At 43.4% G+C, this 22,931-nt stretch overlaps 1 protein-coding gene and 1 long non-coding RNA gene across 2 annotated transcripts; both read left to right on the forward strand.

Moving 5' to 3' along the window:
* The first annotated feature begins 12,476 nt into the window (after positions 1-12,476).
* Positions 12,477-19,724, forward strand: LOC311071200 (E3 ubiquitin-protein ligase RNF19A-like). The gene is made up of 4 exons (XM_084095431.1): positions 12,477-12,737; positions 13,136-13,239; positions 13,347-13,496; positions 18,354-19,724. Exons 1-4 carry the CDS (start codon positions 12,677-12,679, stop codon positions 18,816-18,818), a joined length of 780 nt encoding a protein of 259 aa, XP_083951557.1. The 5' UTR covers positions 12,477-12,676; the 3' UTR covers positions 18,819-19,724.
* A 1,418-nt stretch (positions 19,725-21,142) lies between these two features.
* Positions 21,143-22,549, forward strand: LOC311071218. Its single transcript, XR_014603794.1, has 3 exons — positions 21,143-21,569; positions 21,664-21,786; positions 22,137-22,549. It is a non-coding gene; the product is annotated as an uncharacterized lncRNA (long non-coding RNA).
* Positions 22,550-22,931: the final 382 nt, after the last annotated feature.

Below are 22,931 nucleotides of genomic sequence, written 5' to 3' on the forward strand. Positions count from 1 at the left end.
TTGTTCAGAATTGCTGCATTAAATATAGATGATATTGTGTAATATGTTACAGTAAAATAATGATGCGTTGTCCAAAAAGCTTACATATAAAATTGTGGACAGTGATATTCATTTAATTAGCAATACTCTGCTGCTACTATTTATTCATTATAACTGTTCACCATAACAATTCCTTTAATTATGTAAATACTAATACGTTTATTACATTATTACAGGCGCATCTCAAAAATTTTTAATATTGTGGAAAAGGCCATTGATAGACCAAACTATCTTTCACTCTCGTTTGCCAGCACACCTAGCGTATAATGTTAACTGAAAAACAACTCCACAAACTGCGGACCGACAATGCACATGAAATTGTCACTTTGTTTCCTTATTTGGAGGACCAATTTTCTTAAAATTGGTAAGTAATTCTTTCAGATTAAATATTTATGCAAAATGTATTTATCAGATTTACTTTTGGTTGATGTTTGGATATAGCCTGGGTTTCCCCATGCTGCCTTGCACGCAGCGCGATTTTATTCACGCTGCTAGGCAGTCTGGACACCATGGACCAGATTTTCCCCTCAAAAAGGGAACCAATCACAGAACGGGGAGGGAGCAGCAAGACGATGACAACGTCAATGCGACACACCGAAGCAATTTGTTTATCTTGTGGATCCAACATGGCAGCAGACGCGAAGTTAGCTTTCGATGCAGCCTTAAGCCGCTTGTCCACCAGCGTCCGATAAATTTTTGTTCCGACGCGACGCCTGTGACGTTTTCGCTGCTTGGGGATCAATTTTTCCTCCATTTTCGCGCCGGGAAAAATGTACTTTAAGTATGAAACCATAGCAACGCCCATACACAAATTCTCGCCGCCGAGTTTCCATTGGCTGCTGCCCCGCGTTTTGACGCTCTCATTTGCATAAAGTATCCACCGAGATACTTTTTTGCAGCGCCGCTGTTGACCAAATCGATGCGACGCGACCCATCATGCTTTGCGGGGGCGTTTTTGCTGCCTGACGTAGTTCCATAGGAAATGAATGGGCTTTGGCGTCGCATCAGAAATCGAGACGCTGGTGGACAAGCGGCTTTAGATAGTGCTCTAAGTAGTTTAGAACGCAAGTTTATTTCGTCTTCTTCCTCGTCGAATTTCTGCTGCTCTACATACGTCATCTGGTATAATCGAAATGATTGGCTATGAGCTACGTACAGGCGCATTTGATAGACATTCGTAGCGCCCAATAAACGGCTCTGGGCATTCGTAAACCACGCCTCAAATACGAGAAAATTAACATATGGTTCCCAGACCACGTCTCAGCCGCTTTCCGACCGGAGGAACCTTTTCACAGTTCCTAGAACTATTGGCTAAAGTACCCCGACGTCCTGCAGTACGAACACGCCGACTAGGAACTATTTTAGTTCAAGGAACATTTGTAGGAACTAATTTAGGTCCTACTTCAGAGTAGGGTCTAAACTAGCACCATAGAGCATCACAGTCCCGCCCACAGCCCGAGAGAGCTTAGGTGCCGGAAGTAAATTTCCCATTCATTTCTCCCATTGACGTTTGGAAAAATCCGTATCTAAAGAGTTTTAGAGCATGTCTGAGGATAACCAGCTACGGCTGAACTCATAAACATACAACATATCATTTCGAGTGAAAAAACGAAGAGAAAATCCAAAAAAAGTCAAAGGTACAAGACTGTGTACATATTTTCATTTCCGAACTACTCATCCCATAAACCACCGCACCTCACTGAAGTCGACTGAAGCCACAACCGCGAAAGAGCCTTTTGAGCGACTTCAAAATCTGACGACGGCCACGCAAACTTTTTCCTCCAGTGAATTTTATATAGTGAATGTGCAGTTAATAGCAGTTCTTTCAGTAGTAATCGTGTAAATAATAGTGTTTTATATAGGTGTTGTGTATTTAATTTTATATTTATCATCGTGTATTTTATCTTGTGTGTGTGTGAATTAAAGCGGTTAACGATAACGTTAGCAACATGGTGCAGTGCTTTGTACAGGGGTGGGGGGAAAATGAAAAGACTGGCTGGGAGTCGGATAGCAGGGCTGGTGGACCACGGCTCACGGCTCTCCCTGCAAAACTCACAACTTTCCTGTCCCTCATGCTGGCCACGCTACACTCAACTACATGACCCGATTTCAAGTGGTTTTCACCCCTTTGAACACTTTTGTTTTCCTCCTTGAAAAAAGCCATCATGGCAGCCAAGGAGATCATGATTGCACTGATAAGTCTACCGTGCAAAAGTTTTTTTTTATTATTATTTTTTTTATTAATGATATTCAGTCTTCATGGACCTTCGCGGGGTTTAACCAGACAGTTACACGAGTTCCACCAATCAGATGCATCACTGTGGGATTGTGGGATGGTTCATGATTGTGGGTAATGAAGTACTTATCAAAGACATCGCGAATAAAAGGCATTTATTTCAAAACAAGGTTAGTGTCCCATGAACTTTTGGCGTTTATATGAGCATATACAATCGCTTAGTACAGCCGTAGCTGGTTTTAAGTCTACCATGTATGGTTACGTTTTTATGGCTTATACTCCAAATGTCAATGGAGAAATTGTATTGAATTCTTACTTCCGGCACCGGCTGTGGGCGGGACTGTGATGCTCTATATAGGAACTACCCGTGACGTTAGTGTACGCTGATGACCGAACGCACGCAAAACACCAGCACCCGCCATTTTTAAAACAGCTATAATGTAAACACACAGATCCTATATATTTACTCCATAAACTAACTATACAAACATGGAAAACAGTGATAGATGGGTCTCTAAACCTTTATGCTGAAGAGAAATTCCAACGCAACTTTGAGGGGACCAAGCCAAACATGATTATGTAACTTACTTCTGCTCAGCTAGCAACACAGGACATCAACCACACGGCATAGGCTAATAACCTTTTCTTCATATACTGTCTACTTTCTATTACAGTTCTATTTAATAACATGTTAGACAGATTGCTAACTAATAAACAAAGAGAATGCGGGCATTGTTTGCTCTGGCGTTCTCAGCGCCGCCAAAATAAAGGTCCGTCTGTCGCTCGCTCCGTCAAAATAAAAGTCACCGTGCTTGCGTCACTCCCTTACCCCTCCTACCAGCTCCTATACGCTGATTTCACGCAGCCGTTATTTTGAAATCGAAAGCGAGGCTCCGGTGGGAAGAAAACCGGAAGCGTCGCCTTTAATCACAGGAGAGTCGTGAATGCGATGGCGTATTGTTGTGTTTAATGATGTTGTGTCAATTCTAAAAAATGAAGCAGGAATGAACTAGGCTATATACTGTACATATCCTATATTGGATATTAACATCCAATAGTGTAAATCGCGGAAGCAGCTTCAGGTTGGTAGTCCAAGGCATTGTTGTTTATCTGTACTTCCGGGGTTCTTCCCACCGGAGCCTCACTTTCGATTTCAAAATGGCGGCTGCGTGAAATCAGCGTATTGCCACTTGGCCAGTGCGAACGCAAACAGTGAAATCGAGTTTGGGGAGAGTAGTTCATAGAACTGTTTAGAAGTGGACAGTTCCTATAACTAAGTTCCTGTAACTACTTGGTCGGAAAGCGGCTAATTAATGAGAAAGAGGTCTGACGTTAGCCAGGCTAGTTTGGATATGCTTTCATGTTTAAATGTATAGATTTTGCTATTTGTGTTTGCTAGGAGCATTTCTATGATGCACCAAGTGGCCAAGGGTAGCAGGCTGCGTGTTTAAAGATTGTACAGACAAGAACCTGGTGATGGTAAGATTTAACAGATAACATGCATGTATGAGAGAATCATGGGCACAAGCATAAAAAATAATCATAGCTTTGTTGCTATTTGGTATAACTAGATTTTCTGTTTCATAACACTCATTTTGAATTTGTCCAGTAAAGTCAAAAGTACAAAAGTAAAAAAAAAAAAAAAACTTAAAATGAGTTCTCTTACGAGAGGTTCTCTCGTATTGCGTAAGGAACTTACGCTACGGGAAAAGTCATCTTTTCTCGAGATACTGAAGCCAAAAATTATCCTAATTTTTCATATTTTGTCAACGCAGTGCAGCAGGCGGCACAGCAGAGCTAGAGCGGGCAATACTGCGTGCTCATTGGCTGCCGCGCGGCAACTGCTTAAGCCTACCAGTGAGCCCCGCGTGACGTCACGCCCAATGAGGGCGCGCGCGCCCTCGCGCGTCACAGCCCGCCAGAAGGGGCGGCGTCAGAGCGTATAAAAACAGGGCTCGGAGGCTTAACTCTCTGATTTCTGTCTCTTCAGCGAAGCTCTTCGCATCGCTGCACTCTGAGAGAAGCCGTCGCCGTCGAAACCAGCAACGAGCCAGCCTAGGACAGCCTGAGGAAGCCGGTCGAATCTTCGCCGCCTTCAGCCTGCCGTGCCAGCTCAGCTATCCGGCGATATATCCTTTCTCGCTTGCCTTGTGTGTGTTTTTCTTGCAGCACTCACTAAAAGAGCAAGGCGTTTGTTTCAAAATGCCTCGAGTTTCATGCGGTTCATGCCGCTCTCCGCTCAGCGACAGAGACCGCCACGTGATCTGCGCTCTCTGCCTGGGACGTGACCATGCAGCCGTTGCCTTGTCTACGGGCGGCTGCGAATTCTGCGAGGAACTGCCGATGTCGACCCTGCGGGCTCGACTCGCCTTGTTCAATGCAGAGCCCGCTCCAACTGTCTCCGGGCCGCGTAAGAAGAAACGCCGCTCGCAGAGACCACCGGAGCCGGAGATTCGAGTCAGGCCATCGCCGGAACACCTCCCGCGAGCCTCGCTCTCTCCCTCGCCTCCCCCGCTTCCCGACGCGCAGCTGCCGGCTACGGCCCGCGATGCCGTCGCCTCTGAACAGCTGTTCTCTTCTGGCGTCAGACAGCGAAGAGTGGTCCGGTTCACTCCGCTCCGCCTCGTCTTCGAGAGTGTCTGGCAGGACCCATACCGGTGTGGACGCCGAGCTTCTCCGCCTCCTCACAACGGCAGTCGAGCGCTTAGGCCTCGAGTGGTCCCCGCCTGCGGTGCCTCCACCGAACAGGCTCGATGGATGCTTCCTGCCCAACCGCCGCCAGTCTACAGCCTCCAGACCAGCGCCTTTTCTGCCCGAGCTCCACGAGGAACTCTCCAAAGCGTGGAACGCTCCGGTTTCGGCCAGGCTCCGCTCTTCAGCTTCAGCTGCTCTCTCCCAGGTGGACAGAGCCGCGGAGAAGGGATACAACAACATCCCTCCGGTCGAACAGGCGGTCGCAGCGCACCTTTGCCCCCCATCCGCGAGATGGCGCTCAAAGTCTGCCCTCCCGTCCAAGGCCTGCAGGACTACTTCGGCGTTCGTCCACCGCGCCTTCTCGGCTAACGGACAGGCCGCTTCAGCCCTGCACACTATGGCGGTCCTTCAGGTCCTTCAGGCCGACCTCCTCCGCCAGCTGGACGAGAAGGGCCCCGACCAGACCACCTTGACCGACCTGCGCAGCGCGACAGATCTTTCTCTCCGCGCTACCAAGGTAGCTGCACAAGCTATCGGTCGCTCAATGGCCTCGCTCACCGTCACAGAGCGCCACCTGTGGCTGACGCTAGCCGATATGGGAGAATCAGAGCGGTCCGTCTTCCTTAACGCCCCGCTCTCCCCCACCGGCCTCTTCGGACCAGCAGTGAGTGGCCTCGTGGACCGGTTTACGGAGGTGCAGAAGGCATCACAGGCTATGAGCCTCTTCCTGCCTCGCCGCTCGAGCTCCGCTGCAGGCCGCTCTAGCACAGAGCCTCCTGCACGCAGTTCTAACCAGCGCACTTCCCGCCCTCCGACCACACAGCAGCGCCAGCGCGGCCGTCCTAGGTCCCGCTCATCCAGCCAGCGCAGGCCGCCGCCCCCGCGAGGGCCTCGGCCTCGAGTCTCGCTGAAGCCCGAGCCTGCGAAGTCCTCCTAGCACTCGTCGGGAGGAAAAGACGGGCGGGTCCCGCTGCGGCCGGACCGCCGTCAAAACTCATCTGTCATCCTCTGCCAGTCCCCTTAAAGAAGGCTACTGCAGTAGTGTTTTCAGCAGCCAACGAGCCAGTCTGTCGACTCACTCGCCTGCACTCAAACGCCGTTTTTACGGCGACCCAGATAAATCACAAGATGAGCATAATATCTGGCCGTTCGGCTCAGGCCGACAGTGTTATGAGTGTAATGAATATGCCCACAACCCAGTGTTCATTTCTACACACAAGCACAAATCCCCCTGTGTACCCCACAGAGCACACTCGCATAAAGCGCGCTCTTGCCGCTCGAGTAATAAGTGTAGGAAATGTGCCCGCTCACGAGTGCTCACAACTACACACTGCTCGCTCTGTCTCACACATTCGGGGTTCAAATATCGCCACCGCCACCGGCCGTGTTTTAATAAAGAGTCCTGTGCCCGCTCCCCCGCGTTCACACTCTGTTGTAAACACTCACGCGCGCTCTCCCGGCGCAGTTCGGCCGGTCACTGCTATCAGCGAGCCCCCGTCCCGCGGCACTGTCTCAGCGCACAGTGCGCGCCCGCCACTGCAGATTCCTCGTCCCGCGCTATGCGACGGACGGGACTCAGAGGCCATTCGACCCCTAGCTATGAGTGCGAATGCATGGAAGGCTATTCCGGGTGTGTCGACATGGGTGCTGGACACGGTAATACAGGGCTATTCGCTACAGTTCAGTCGTCGGCCTCCGCGCTTTATAGCCCGGACCGAAACGAAAGTGAACGCAGAAGCAGCCCATCTGCTGCATGCAGAGATAGCGAAGCTGCTGCGAAAAAAGGCGATAGAGAGAGTCCCTCCTTCTCTGACCGAGGCGGGCTTTTACAGCCGTTATTTCCTCGTGCCCAAGAAGGACGGCGGGCTCAGACCCATATTAGATCTGAGACATTTGAACAGAGCCCTCATGAGACGGCCGTTCAAAATGCTTACGACCAGGCAGATCCTCGCGCTAGTTCGCCCGAGGGACTGGTTTATATCTCTCGATCTAAAAGACGCGTATTTTCAAATCCAGATTATACCCCGTCACAGGCCATTCTTGAGATTCGCCTTCGACGGCCAGGTGTATCAATATACCGTTCTGCCGTTCGGCCTGTCCATAGCACCCCGCACATTTACGAAGTGCATGGACTCAGCTCTCGCTCCCCTGAGAAAACAGGGCATGCGAATCCTGAACTATCTGGACGATTGGCTCATTCTAGCGCAGTCGAAAGAGGAGCTCATCTCTCACAAGATAGCGCTTCTCAGTCATCTGGAAAGCCTGGGTCTTTCGGTGAACTGGGACAAGAGCTCACTTATCCCCAGTCAGTTTATTTCCTTCCTGGGAATAGAACTGGACTCGGTGGTGATGACTGCCAGGCTGTCAGAACAGCGCGCGCGCTGTGTTCGACACCTCGCCGCATCCGTCCAAAAGGGCAGATACCTCCCTCTGAAACGTTTCCAAAGGCTGTTAGGCCATATGGCATCAGCCGCAGCGGTCCTACGGCTGGGTTTACTTCGTATGCGCCCGCTACAATGCTGGCTGAAATCGAAAGTACCCCGCGGAGCGTGGGTTTCGGGCAGCGTTCGAATCAGCGTGACTCAGGTCTGTGTCTCAGCCCTGCAGCCCTGGTTAGCGCCCGAATGGTACCGTCAGGGAGTGACAATGGGAGCCATCTCACACCGCAAAGTGGTCTCGACAGACGGGTCCCACATGGGTTGGGGAGCGCTTTACGAGGGCAGACCAATCTGCGGCCCCTGGTCGGGCCCAGAGCGGGACCTCCACATAAACTGTCTGGAGATGTTAGCGGTCGAGAAAGCTTTGAAGCATTTTCTCCCATACTTGCGGGGACACCACGTGCTAGTTCGCTCAGACAACATGTCAGTGGTGTCCTACGTGAACCGCCAGGGCGGACTCAGATCCAGAGCCCTGCGCGCTCTAACAGAACGCCTTCTGGTCTGGGCTCAGGGCTCGCTGCGCTCGCTGAGAGCCGCGCACGTGCCCGGGCACCTGAACGACGGCCCGGACAGACTGTCCAGGGACAATGTTCCCCCAGGGGAATGGGCGTTACACAGCCAGACGATACAGACGTTGTGGCTCCGCTTCAGCGAAGCGAAATTGGACCTTTTTGCCACAAGCGAGAACGCTCAGTGCAAAAGGTTCTTTTCGAAGAGCGAGGACGCGCTGGCCCAGGCCTGGCCCAGGGTCCCGTTGTACGCTTTCCCCCCGATCTCTATGCTGCCTCAGGTATTAGCGAAGATCAGGGAAACGCGCTGCGCAGTGCTCCTCATAGCCCCGCACTGGGAAAACCAACCTTGGTTCCCGGAGCTGGTGAACATGTCAGACACAGCCCCGTGGCCGATCCCGGTGAGGAGAGACCTTCTCTCTCAAGCACGAGGATCAATTCTGCATCCCCATCCAGAGCATTGGTCTCTGCATGCGTGGGTAATCAACGAATATTCGTTGATCTGCCAGAAGGGGTAGTTAACACGATCTCGCAGTCCAGAGCCCCCTCGACGAGGCGGCTCTATGCGTCTAAATGGTCAGTGTTTAATAAATGGTGTACAGGGAAGAGTTTGAACTCTCAGTCCTGTGAGGTTCCACAGGTTCTGAACTTCCTCCAAGAGCTCTTGGACGCGGGCAGGTCCCCCTCCACGCTCAAGGTGTATGTTGCGGCGATTGCTGCGTTCGCCAACTCGGCGCGCGGCCGCGCACTTGGAAGAAACGAACTCGTTACCCGTTTCCTGCGAGGCGCCAGGAGGCTGAACCCTCCGCGCCCGCCTTCGGTTCCAATATGGGATCTGTCTTTGGTCCTAGAGGCCCTTAAAGCTTTTCCCTTCGAGCCGCTAGACTCTGTGGGTCTCAAATACCTCACTTTCAAAACCGTTTTTCTGCTGGCCCTTGCCTCAGTAAAACGCGTGGGTGACTTACATGCGCTATCAGTTAGCGCGTCGTGTCTCGAGTTTGGACCTAACGACTCGTTAGTCATTCTCAAACCCAGACATGGCTATGTCCCTAAAGTGTTGGGTACTCCTTTCAGAGCACAGGTTATTTCCCTCTCAGCCCTGCCGCCGGCAGCCAGCGAGGTCGATAATAACCTCCTTTGCCCTGTCAGGGCGTTAAGGCTTTATATTACGCGCTCTGCAGCCTTCAGGCTCTCAGAGCAGCTCTTTGTTTCGTTTGGTGGGCGCACCAAGGGTCTCGCCGCCTCGAAACAGACGTTATCCAGATGGATAGTGGATGCTATCGCGACAGCATATGCGTCCAAAAACCTGCAGTGCCCTCTGGGCATACGGGCTCATTCCACCAGAGGCGTTGCCTCATCGTGGGCATGGTCCAGTGGGATTTCCATTCATGACATTTGTACGGCAGCGGGCTGGGCCGCCCCGTCTACATTTGTTAGGTTTTATAACCTGGAAGTTCCCGCCCTGCAGGCTAAACTTCTCGCAGTCTAAAATCATGTTCATGCACTGCTCTTTCGCAGGCTGGATATTAGATTTGACTTTCCTGGTCGAGCCGCACTTTCAGGGAAAGCTCTTATATACAGACCGGCTGTGACGCTCTGTTCTCCCTATGGGTGCTTATGTACATGTGTTGGCCCGCATTGCTGGCCACCTCTCTCCCCACTCTTCACTCCCCGGGCTCCCCCCCCTGGAGTTGTGTGTGGATGCATGGCGCGCACGGCGTTGACAAAGGGTTCCCGTAGCGTAAGTTCCTTACGCAATACGAGAGAACCTCTCGTAAGAGAACGATACTTGGTTACTCACGTAACCTCGGTTCTCTCTAGAGAGGGAACGAGTATTGCGTTCCCTGCCGTGCTTGCGCCCCGAGCTCATGTCGCTTCATTCGACAGAAACCAGAGAGTTAAGCCTCCGAGCCCTGTTTTTATACGCTCTGACGCCGCCCCTTCTGGCGGGCTGTGACGCGCGAGGGCGCGCGCGCCCTCATTGGGCGTGACGTCACGCGGGGCTCACTGGTAGGCTTAAGCAGTTGCCGCGCGGCAGCCAATGAGCACGCAGTATTGCCTGCTCTAGCTCTGCTGTGCCGCCTGCTGCACTGCGTTGACAAAATATGAAAAATTAGGATAATTTTTGGCTTCAGTATCTCGAGAAAAGATGACTTTTCCCGTAGCGTAAGTTCCTTACGCAATACTCGTTCCCTCTCTAGAGAGAACCGAGGTTACGTGAGTAACCAAGTATCGTTTTCAAACCTTTTCATGATTTGACAGGTATGTTTTCTTGCTGTTTAATTTTAGACTCAACTTACTGGGAAATCTCTGCCCATCACCTGCTCCCTACATCACAAAGCCACAACAACGGAGCAAAGATTCTTCCGGCAGCTGACTATTTAGTGAGATTTCTTAAGGTGCGTGTCTTAATTTATTCTTAAAGGGTTAGTTCACCCACAAATGGAAATTCTGCCATTAATTACTCACCCTCATGTCGTTCCAAACATGTAAGACTTTCTTTCATCTTCACAACACAAATGAAGATATTTTTTAATGAAATCTGAGAGGTTCCTGTCCCTCCATTGACAGTCCACGCAACTACCACTTTCAAGCCCCAGAAAGGTGTAAAGGTACATCATTAAAGTACTCCATGCGACTCCAGTGGTTTAACATACATTTTATTAAACTACGCAAGTGCTGTGTTTGCAGCAAAAAAATATTTACCACTTAATTTATAAAATATTAATTTCCAACATGCGTTCATGAAAACATTACAACTCGTGCATGTTGTTAATGTGAGAGCAGATGTTGTTGTGTGATTGTGCATTGAAGATTAATATTTTGTAAATAAAGATGAGTTAAAATTGTCGTAAAATTGAGGTCAAACCTATGGAGTCACATGGATTACTTGTGATTTCCTTTATACTTTTCCGTGGCTTTGGAAGTGGTAGTTGAATAGGCTGTCGATCAAGGGACAGAAATCTTAGATTTCATTAAAAAATATCATCATTAAGTGTTCTGAAGATGAGCAAAACTCTTACTGGTTTGGAACAACATAAGGGTGAATTAATGAGAGAATACAAATTTTTGGATGAATAAAGTCTTTAATTTACTTGGAAATCAGTAAATTCAAGTCTTAATCTTACCAAAATAGTTTCTTGTTTGAGTCACGAAAGTCTGAGATGGTTGAACTTTTTCCACCATAAACTTGCTGTATTTATAATTGTATATGTATTTATAATATATTGATTGTAATTGGTCTGGTTTTGTGTTGTCAAGGGAACCAGCACTCCAGGATTTTTCGAGAAAGTTGGATCTGCACAGCCTTTCCTTCTCTGTGAAACAACTATGCACTGAACTTTACTGTTAGCAACTGGACAACAAGGTGTTTGGTGTTTTATGCCCCCACCGGCGCCTTCCAGGCAGTGAGGGGATGGGTAGGTTTAAGGTTGAGGGTAGGGTTAGCTGCCTCTAAGGAGCCATTGGGGGCTTAAAACACCATCGAGCTGGACACAACTAATCCACTCATATTCTGCAATTGTTTTTCATCTGCTGAATGTTGTTGATGCATGCACTGCTGTACTGTTGCAAAGTCGAAGGTACTGAACCAACTTCACTGACACAGAGCTTACATTCACTGACATGTACAGGACTTTGAGTATTACAGACCATTTGAATAAGCAGCTTTCATATAATTCTGGTGACAGAAATGCCTATATTGTGCCTTCATCATTTATTTTAAAAGTTAACCTATGATGTAAAGGGGCTTGTTAGTTAATAAAAACTAGTTTGTTAAAACAACTGTTTGCATTTTGCCTTTATTTTTAACTTTACAATGAACAGAATTCTACTATGATCCCAGACTGAGGTTACAATTTAACTTTCTGGATTGTTTTGAAATAAAGGTTTGAAAGAGTAATATAGAGTGATGTGTTTATTTCAAATTGAATTTATTCTTTTCAGATTAATTTATTTGAGTTTATTTTACAGTTCTTTAAAGTGGGTAATGCAGAACACTAATAAGAAAAACTGGTGTGTGTGTGTGTATATATATATGTATGTGTGTGTGTGTGTGTGTGTGTGTGTGTGTGTGTGTGTGTGTATAGGCTACGCGAGATATAAACATTCTCCCGTCAAGTTTGTTTTTTATAGATCACAACCTTTGCGTGGGAACTGGCGTATACGTTTCCAGCCCCGTTTTGTGTGTACGCACGCTTTATGAATGAGACCCCTGGCCTCTGAGGAAGTTGGAGTTCTACGGGCATTTGCTACGAAGTGGTGTTGTATCGATTAGATCATCTTTGTTGTGGTTGGTGCTTATTTTTAGAATTTGTATTAGAATTATGCAGTATTAGCCTATGTCATTGTGTAAAACTGGTTCAACCGAAACCTCGCAAATAGCCTATTGCGTTTGTACCTGTGTTAACTGTTATTTAGGGTTGATCACTCTAATGTTGTAAATCACTAATGTCATAGCTAACATCGAAGGCTACATTATTGTACGCCGCTGCGTATGAATTGGTCGTTACTGTCAGTCATATTCACTTTAATGGAGAGTGCCATGCATTTTTCCTTGTCATACATACACTATACACACACACACACACACACACACACACACACACACATATATAGGCCTACCGAAGGGAACAAACTGTGGGAGGGACATCTGACAGAGACACGCTAACACCAGCTGAGGCTTGAACTGATGGAAAAACCCGTCACCAGAGAACTGAAAGTGATAAACTATAGAACGGAGTTGAGAAGAAGTCTAAAACATGAAGAAATTCACTCCATTCGACAAAGGCATCAAATTGGTGTCAAAACCAAACGACCTCGGTAGGTTCTATATGTATTTGTAATGATAAGCTAATGTATTTTGTGCGCAAGCTGACTTTAGTCACACACATTTCTAGTTCATAGACTCCCTGATAGTATAAAGCACCAGGTTTACTTGTGGAGGGCGTTTCCGTAAAGCTGCTTTGAAACGACGTACTGTGAAAAGCGTTTTTAAAAGAAAGTTTGACTTATAAGCGACGACTGCGATAGTTGTAGTTAGGCTACAGTGTTTAGCCTGCTGTTTTTATACCGTGGTTTTGTGTATGCAATGTTCTAAATTAAACAGACCTTAATACAAAGTGAAAATGGACTGTGAAACTAAATAATAATATCATGCTTTTATAGCATATGAGACAGTATAATAACTTGTCATTTACAAAGCTTTGTAAACTTTTCAGATCCATCTGATAATGAATCAGGTGTTTTAAGAGCTGAATTATCCTGCGGTCACGTCACTGATCCAGAGACACTGACTAATTGTTGCAAAGCTCAACTGAGCGATGTGAGTCAATGTGAACTTCATTTGTCATTTTATGAAAATTGCTCTAATGCCATAACTCATAATAATGCTATGAAGTCTAAACCAAGAACTCTGATATGTAATTTCAGGGAAAGACTGAGTTTAAATGTCCGCTGTGCAGGAGAAAATGGCCGTATGATGAAGTGCGAAAACTGGCGAAACTCACAACTGTAGAGCAACTGAGTTTCGAGGAAAAGCTTGGGACGAACACTGTCAAGAAAATTGTCGACTTCAAGGACGTAAGTACATTTTGCTTCGATGTTATGATTAAGATCTTATGAAAAAGAGCTGACTACTGAAAAAGAACGTTAGCAGATAACCGATATATTAAATTTTTATATACTTTGATAGCCCGATAACAAAAACAAAAGGCTTACCATTAAAAGCCATGTCCCAAACACTTCCACATAAATCAGACATATACAATACAGTAGCCTAGTTTGAACCAGTGTAAGATTCCTTTACTTTTAAAATTAATTTTACATTCCTATGGCCAACTTTCTTTATTAAATTGTAACACTTTAAATAAAGTTTAATTTTGTTAGCATTAGTTAACATGAAACAGCAATGAATGAACGATACTTCAACAGCATTTATTATCTTAATGTTAATCTCAACATTTTCTAAGACATTTTTAAGATCCAAAGTTGTACCTGTTAACATTAGTTAATGCTCTGTGAACTAACATGAACTCACATATTTTATCAACTAACATTAACAAAGGTTATTGCTCTCTGTGACCCCTCTTTCACACCGCAAGCCTGAGCGGCGCGCGAGCGGCGCATCCGCGCAACTACATCGTCACTGCAGCAGCAGACTCCCGCGAGTATTCACACTGGAAGCGTAGTACAGCGTCACAGCAGCGGCTGCAAACCGTGTCTGACAGACAATATAACCATTTCAAACAATGGGTCAGTTCTTTCAAAAATTTTGTTTTTATAATAATACACCTTACTTTCATCCAAAACGAATGGTAAATAGGCTACATATTTGTTATACTTAATTTTCTTTTCTGGCATAATTGTTAAAACACTAGACATTGGCATTGTTGTTAAAACTCTTGACATGCTTATTCTGTGCATTTTGTGAAACCGGGGTTAGTTCATGTTAGTTAATGCATAATTAATGAGACCTTATGTTAATGAGACCTTATTATAAATGTTAATGAGACCTTATTGTAAAGTGAAACCACAAAAATATAGCCTAACAAAAAAATTAAATTAAAATAAAATAAATTACCTAAATAATGCAAACAAGTGATTGGATAACATTGATCGTTCATTAACCCAACCAAACGCATCTTAAATGAGATGAATCATATATGCAAAATAAACATAGTCTATTACAACTTAAAATGGCACAAAAAGCTGTGAATGCTCAAGCAGGCTTGAGCAGGCTGAAACACTGGCGAGCAAGAATTCATGAAATTCTTTTACAGTCGTGTTCTCATTATAATGTTAAGAAGCCTATATGATTTGTGCCACACGTTGCACTTAACCTGTATCGTCCTTTTCAAAGTGATTCATATCAAGCAATTCAAAACCATCATGTTGAACAGTGCGCATCTGAAGTGTCTCAGCTGAAGGAAATAATACATTATCTATCAGCTTAAAATATCGGCCTAATTTTCTTATCTGATTAAAAACAATAACTTTAAAAATTACCATTTATCAGCCGAAATTGAAATGTGGTTGATATATAGTGCATCCTTAGTTTTCCCTAGGCAGTCATGGCCTAGTATTTGAAGAGTCAGACTGTTAAAGGTGAACTAAGTAACTTTTTTACCTTAACCGAACAGCTTCGGAGTCATTGGAATGGTTATATGACTGTTTTCGGGTTGAATGGTGGTCTTCTCGCACCCCCCGAACGCCTGTGAGCTGAAAAACCACCCTTACAACTTTGGGCTGTCGGGCCGCCGGCCTCAGCGTCAGGAAGTATCGCGTGATATCAGGTCTCGCGATGTGTAACAAATTGCTTCACGGCACTGCACACATAAATTTATAAGCTAGCCTTCTGTGTATCATACACACCTCAGTGGACATGGCTCCGTGCGTTCACCGGGTTCTTTGAAAACAAATGCACATGACCAGCGGGAGAAGATGGGAGAGGGGAGAGGCCAACGAGTTTTGATGACAGTGTTGTCAAATATCTATTCCGAAGCTGTAGGGGGAGCTCTAGAGAAACCCGCGAGCAAAAAGCGAGAAAACAGCATAGAAATCGGCAAAGCTGCATAGTTCTGCTTTAACCCGAAGGTTGTGGGTTCGAGTCTCACTACCGGCAGTAAATGACTGATGTGCCCTTGATCAATGCTGCGTTCCAGTCCACTTTTAGACACGCACTTGCGAACTTCCCTAAGCACTTCCCCTCAGGGGAATGCCTGCCGCCATTTTGAAGTGCGTTCCACTTCCTGAAGTGAACGAGGGAAGTTTATATCGACATACCCTCGTTCCCTCGATTTTGACCGAGGGAGCGAGTCTACTTCATATGTACACTTCAGGCACCTATATGTCCCACAATGCAGTTCGATTGTGACATCACCACAGATCTCGTCTAATCACCACCACAACAAACAACTCTATGATATATTAATTATATATTTTTAAATTTAAAACAACCCAAACACGCCTATATACATTTGGATGCTGCATTAAACAAATTCTTAAAGAGAAAAAATGTAAATAATAAACCAACTCCACAGCTGATTCAAGTGATCAAGGGCTTAGGGCGTTCCAGTTCAGCCCATTGCAGTTTCCGCCAGTAGTGGGCACTCGTGCAGCGTAAGCAATGACGTACATCCGAGTGAACGAGACGGAGGGAAGTTAGCGAGTGAAAGGGCATGACAATTTTGGACTGGAACGCAGCACAAGACACCAAAACCCCAATCGCTCCCTGGGCGCCACAGTGAATGGCAGCCCACTGCTCTGGGTGTGTGTGCACTAACTTGAATGGGTTAAATGCAGGGTTAGCATATTGACCTTTACATGTCACTTTAAGACAAATCCAGTTTTTAATGTTGTTTATGTGTCTATATGGTGTTTTTAATATGCTTTAAGACAAACCATGTGTAAGTTCATAAGTCGACAGCATTGCTGAGTATTTCCTCCTTAAAACTGCAGTGAACCAAAGACAGTCTCAAAAACACGCTTTGAAATCGCTGGTGTTTCTGACGTCACAAACGTGCATTTCTGACGTGCATTTCCCAAAAGCTTCGTTAGCCAACTTTGGTCGCAGTTTCCTTCGTTATCATCAGTTCAACGAGTCTGTGTTTCCCGAAATCATCGTTCTAATGAACATTTGCAAACAGCATCGCAAAGTTGTGTGTTTGGAACGACAGACCTGTGGTTAGAAGCAGAGTATCTAGTTTACATGACATGTGGACTCAATAAATCCTGATCTTGAGAAAAATAAGCAATCTGACATTCAGTACAACCTGTCTTTTATTTAGAATACATACATATGTCATTTACATCTTTGAGTTTGTCAAGAGATTTAAAGCAATGTTTTTGAAGAATGCGCATGTGTGAACGAGTCTATGAGTGAATCTGGAAACAAAGCAAAATAACTGAGAAAAATGAGAAATACTCCTCAGATGCATGTCTGTAATTTATAGCAAACCATCTAGCATTAACAGATTCTTTATCATTTTTTGTTTTGTTTTGTTATTACTCCACCATGTGGTTGAATGACCAATTTGCAACAAAACGGTTTCGGGAAACAGTTGTGATTAGCTAGTTGATTTCTTCAACGATGATCATACTAAGGTAGTGAAGCAGCGAGTTACAGCGGTGTACGGGAAACACACCCCTGATCAACGTGTGATCGTCAACAGTGTTGGCGGTAACTTATTACAAGTAACCTGAGTTATGTAATCAGATTACTTTATTCAAGTAGCTAGCAAAGTAACGCATTACTTTTAAATTTACAGCAAAATATCGAGTTACTTTTTCAAATAAGTAACGCAAGTTACTTTTTTACATTTATTGACTGACAGCTTTCTTGTCCTCATGATACATGGTTATTGTCATTCTAGAATAAATGTGAGCATGGATTTAATCATTTCACTTGCACAAAAAACATTCAGTATTCCTCAAAATGAATAAAATCAGTGTAATGCAACATCAGAATAATACGCAAACCTCCAATAACTAAATTTTAATCTCACTTTATTGACCAATGTACTTGCTGCTGATCTCTGATGATTCAGTTAAACCATAAGCAAAAATTACTTCTTTTTTTTTAATAATAAATACTATTTATTTAGTATTTATTTAATAAATACTTTTTTATTGGTGAAGTAAGTGTTAAACTTTTTTCTCCTGTATCCTATTGTTCTTTAATCCAGAATAGCAGCAGCTGAAAGGTTTGTTTGAGTGGCGTCTTCTACTGTACTCTACCTACACGTGTGAATTTGCATTTCCTTCAGCCGTATTATTTACATTTTGGTCTGAAAGGGTCTTTAAATTTGTCCAAAAATAGAATGTTTTTGTTATATAAAAAAAAAACAAGCCCAGCCCAGGTGAGAAAAAGTAACGCAAAGTAATGTAACTCATTACTTTTCTTAAAAAGTAACTAAGTAACGCAATATTGTAAATTACAATATTGCGTTACTTGGGGAAAGTTACTTTGAAAAGTAATGCATTACAATTTGTAATGCATTACTTTTCAAAGTAACTTTCCCCAACACTGATCGTCAACCAGTGGATCTCTGAGCTGAGTGAGTGAGTGGAGGCGGGGCTCATTTGCATATTCATAGAACCATTTATACTAAATGAGGCAAAGTTGTCGAGTTACATTCAAGCTATTTTAAGACATGAATAATTTTTTTCATGGAAAAAAAGTTTAAATATTTAATTTTGGTGATCAAAGGTTATTTTTAAGAGATAAAATGATTGACTACAGGAGGACTTGGGGATTTAAAGGTAGGTGTGTAAGAATCTGATCCAGGCAGTTTCAGTGTCATGATACTAAACTATAGTGTCACTACAGTCAGAATCTAGAAACAGAAAGAAGCTCAATAATAATAATAGAGGATTGTTTGTGTGAGTGACTCTGAACATGTTAATGTGCATCTCTGTCTTTTCTCTGTCCATATTCAGTGTCCTGGTTGTGGCACTTTCATTGAAAGGTCTGATGTTTCCAATCTCTCTGTGGAGTGCTCTGTTTGCACAGTGAAGACCGGAAGAATCTATGAGTTCTGCTGGCAGTGTGAGAGAGAGTGGAGAGGACCTCGACCTCGTGCTGATCAGTGTGGAAATGTGGGATGTAAAAGTGCTGACCAGGAACTGCTGAAGACCTGCCCAATCATCACTTTATCATCAGTTGTATATAAAGGGTCCAGTGTTCATGTCCAGTGTCCAGCTATTCGTGCCTGTCCTTTCTGTGGTGTGTTGATAGAACACAATGAGGGATGTAAAATCATCTCATGTCGTAAATGTAAGAAGCCGTTTTGCTTTGCTTGTTTGAAATCTGCCAGCGAGTGCTTAATAACTTCTACTCATTTCATTTCATGCTCAGCTGGTGTCGCACCGAGGCAAATAAATGAAACAGATATTCAACTGTAACAGCAGTAGAGTCTGACTACACTGGAAGCACGGTTTCCCTTAAATTTAATCAAAAAGGTGTCAATGGCATGTTTATATATTTGCAAATACACAATCTATATTTCCGTTTATTAATTTAGCAGACACTTTTATCTAAAGTGATTTATAAAAAAAGGAAGTTCTCTAACTCTAATCTAAGTCTGTCGTAAAGAGACTCCTGCCTACACAAAATCACACCTGATCTTTAATGCATGTGATAATATGGTGAATGTGGTTTCAAAAAGTACAATATGAACAGTCCAATCAACCAATCAGATTTTTGGGGTTTTCTACAACAGTTATTTGTCATCATTTACCTGATTTTAGGGATAATTTGTGGGTAGGGTTATGTTTAAGGATGGGACAGGACTACATTTTCAAACAGGAGTGTTGTTCCAGGGACAAATCTTGGCAAAATCATTATTTACTTTTTAATATTTTTTTTACAACTTTTTTAACTTTACTTAAAAAAAAAAGTATTCTGTCATTCATGCACCAATATATACATATCATACATAATATAAATTAATAAATAAAAAAATTATTTAAAAACAAAATGTATAAAAGACAGTTATTAAAGATGTCCACAGAGTTGGTCAAAGTGAAAGTGTGGCATTTGTAGATAAAGGTATGAATAGGCTATTTTGTTCAGGAAAAAAATTAAGTAGGGGGAAAATGACTCCCATGCAATCTTCTCCCTCATTCACGTGTTCTCTCAAATGTTCTGTTTATTAAAACTGTCAACAATTTCACTGTATGTGGTTGTTCCATCTGTCAAGTCACTTTTTAAATGTAGGTAACCTCAACTAATTGTAAAAAGATTCAACTCATTGTATCTACTCAGTATTTTCAGCTGCTTGACTCCTATTAATTAAACTCTTTCATCTTATTGGTCATATTTTTGGCTCTGAGGGTATGCCATCCACAGACATACTGACTACACTCATTTAACTTAGCTCACACTTTTCAGATTTAATTACATTTCAAAAATACAAAACACTTCAGTGTGTTCTCAAGATATGTAACAATGTGTATCCAAACAATTAGGATGCAATAACTACATACAAATAATAAATAAAATTCAATGGAAATGAAAGGGCATCAAGGGCCGTCGCTAGTGGCGCCCGCTGCCCAGGGGGCCCCACAAAATCCAGCAGTTATACTATATAGGCCCCTGTTGTATGAATAATTCTAATATTTATATTAGGCCTAGTTGTATGCCTGAGATTTAAATGATAACCACAAAAACATGCAATTTGGTTAAATATTTTTTCCAAATATTCTCTTATGGTTTAGTCCGATCTAAAGTATTTATTAATTATTCAGTCAGTGACAAACATCAGATGGACCCAATACAATTGTAAGTCCCGCCCCAGCTCGTGAACAGAACCAATCAGAGTTGAGGCGGCAGTGCCTGAAGTTAACGATGAACTTGGTGGAAGAGCAGGAGATTGACTGACAAAATGTCAAGGAAAAGAAAACATAAATCAGGGTACCAGAAACGCCATGAACAGAAGGAGAGGGAGGCCAGGAGAGCTGTTGTAGGCCTATCCCAGTCGATCAAGACGTTCTTAAAGACAGGTTGTTTTGTTATTTCGCTGGGAATAAGAAAACTACCGTCTACAGCCTGTCGGGTAGGCTACTGTCGCTCTTCATTATCGGTGAGCACCGCAGTCGACCGAATGATTACCTGTTCAAAATCACTGTCTTTTTACACTATTGTAAATAGTGTTAAAAAATTGACACGAGTCACGACACATTGCATTATGCAGTGCACCTAATCTGCCGGCTGATGATGCATTTATTACATCAATAAAACACGAATACACACTGCACTTAAATGAATACATTTTAGCTTTATTTAATAATATTATCTTTATTAAAATATAATACAATCAATGACTTTATTTTTTTTAATTTGACTGCATTCTTGTCAATTTATAAATGTTTACTTTTTGATTTATGAATTATAACAGACTGTTTCCCTGATGGGGAACAAAACATTATTTTGCTGTTACTTTTTTTAAAATTGGTTTTATTATTATTAACAATTTTTTTTTATTAGTTATAATTTTTATATAAATTTAACTTTTAAAATAAAGGTTTTACAACAACATCACCTTCTTCTGTTATATGTGGGCCTCCATGCTCATCTATTGTACAGTATTGGTGGAGGGTGGAGGGTCATCAATCAATGGAGGCCCACATCAATATTTTTTCAGGGGGCCCCGAATCCTCTAGCTACGGCCCTGGGCATCACAAATTCATGTGGCCGCGTCGATATCATAAACTGACGTCATGTGCTTGCACGCGGAGGGCAATTCAATTCTGGCAGGGAGTGGAAATTCTGCACACCTGTTACTGTAACTGCTCGGCTCGCTTAAAGTGTCCGAGCCGTTGAGTTGACCAGTATTGTGTCTTAGCGGGACCCTGCTTGCTGTGGTTTCGAATAGTAGCCTAATGTTTGTCGGATTAAAAGAAACGTCGACGCCCTGACAGATTTGACTATTAAAAGTGAAAGAGAAAGGACTTGGGAGAGCAATATATTTCCTTGTTCTGAGCTTTGCATTCAGTCTTCATTGAACACAGCAACAATGGCTTTTCAGGTCAAAATCAGGATCAATAAAAATACGATTAAAGCATTATATGTGGCGTCATCGAGTGAAGAGTTTGAGAAGTTCACCATTGGAGAGCTGAAGGAAAAGGCATTAGGCTTGTTTCCCGGAGTAGACGGTAACTTTAAGCTTTCATTCGCAATCTTCACATTTAATGACTCAGGAATTGAAAAAGCAAATACTGTAAAGTTTGCCTTTGATTTTCTTGTCAGAATCAAATAAACTGAGGGTGATTTTCGGTGAAGAAGAGCTAGATGACCATCAAACATTTGGATCATGCAACATTGAACATCTGTCTCTCCTGGTCGTCGTGCTCAGGATGCCTGGAGGAGGAGGTATGATACTTTTACACGTTTAACACAATTTACTGAGTTAAGTTAAAGTTAAGATCATATAATACAATGTACGTTTATAATTGCTTCTATAACAAAATTGTGCCAGATACTGGAACACAATGTGTAGTATATCAGGCTATGTACTGTAGATTAAAAAAAAACTAAAATACATTTTTCATAGTCTCTTACCAATAAGTTGTCATAAAAAAAAATCAAAACACTGTGGATTAAGGCATCTGTTAAATTAATAAATGGAAATGGAAATGGAAATATGGATTGACCATTCTCCCAAATCCACGCTAATTTTTGTTGTTGTTTTTCATCATCATCATCACCATCATCATCTCTAGTTCTTTGAAGATGTCCTGTAGTCGGAGCCATAATGTGGGTCATGCAGCAGCACTTTGGGAAACTACTTTCAAGTCTCAGATCGATGTCCTTTTTCTCTCCTCAAACTGTCCTGTCTATTAATGTACAAAACACACACACACAAAAAAAACCTCCAACCTAATGTGTAATTAGATGTCACACATATCACAAGAGTATGAACAATGTTTCATGAAAGTACGCCACTAATGTTCGATAAGGAGAGTTTAAGACATTTTTAGAATAGTAACTTGTAAGTTATAATTTTAGAATTATATTTTTGTGTTGTATAATATGAATGAAATACATTTTTCTCTGTAATACATGAAATGGAAATCAGTTACAAGTGTCATGTGTATCAGTTAACAATATTTCAATAAAATTGTACTGCATTATGAGCTCTTGTCCAGTCCATCACCTAAAATGATTGATTGCTGATAACATAGTTTCTGTTTTCTTGTAAAGATGTATAGATCCAGAATGGCATGGACTTTTATGGCTAGATTTTTGTAGAATATATTTCCTCTCTCACACTCACTGCTTTGGCTTTGAGGGCTCAATATCCTCATCTTTGATTACTATTTTGACTGTTTTTTTTTTTTTTTTAAAGTATAAATTACAAAGCACTACTGCTGCCCAGATGGAAATATGTAAATATCAGCAAAATTCCAAATCAGCAAAAAACGTTTATTGGTCTGCCAGAACCCCTCCCTCGGGGTTTCACATGCTCCCTAGGTGCGCGTCAACGCGGACAACGACACAGAAGTATAAATTAAAAC

This window comes from Abramis brama (assembly GCF_963993115.1).
Source record: "Abramis brama genome assembly, chromosome: 20".
Classification (NCBI taxonomy): domain Eukaryota; kingdom Metazoa; phylum Chordata; class Actinopteri; order Cypriniformes; family Leuciscidae; genus Abramis; species Abramis brama.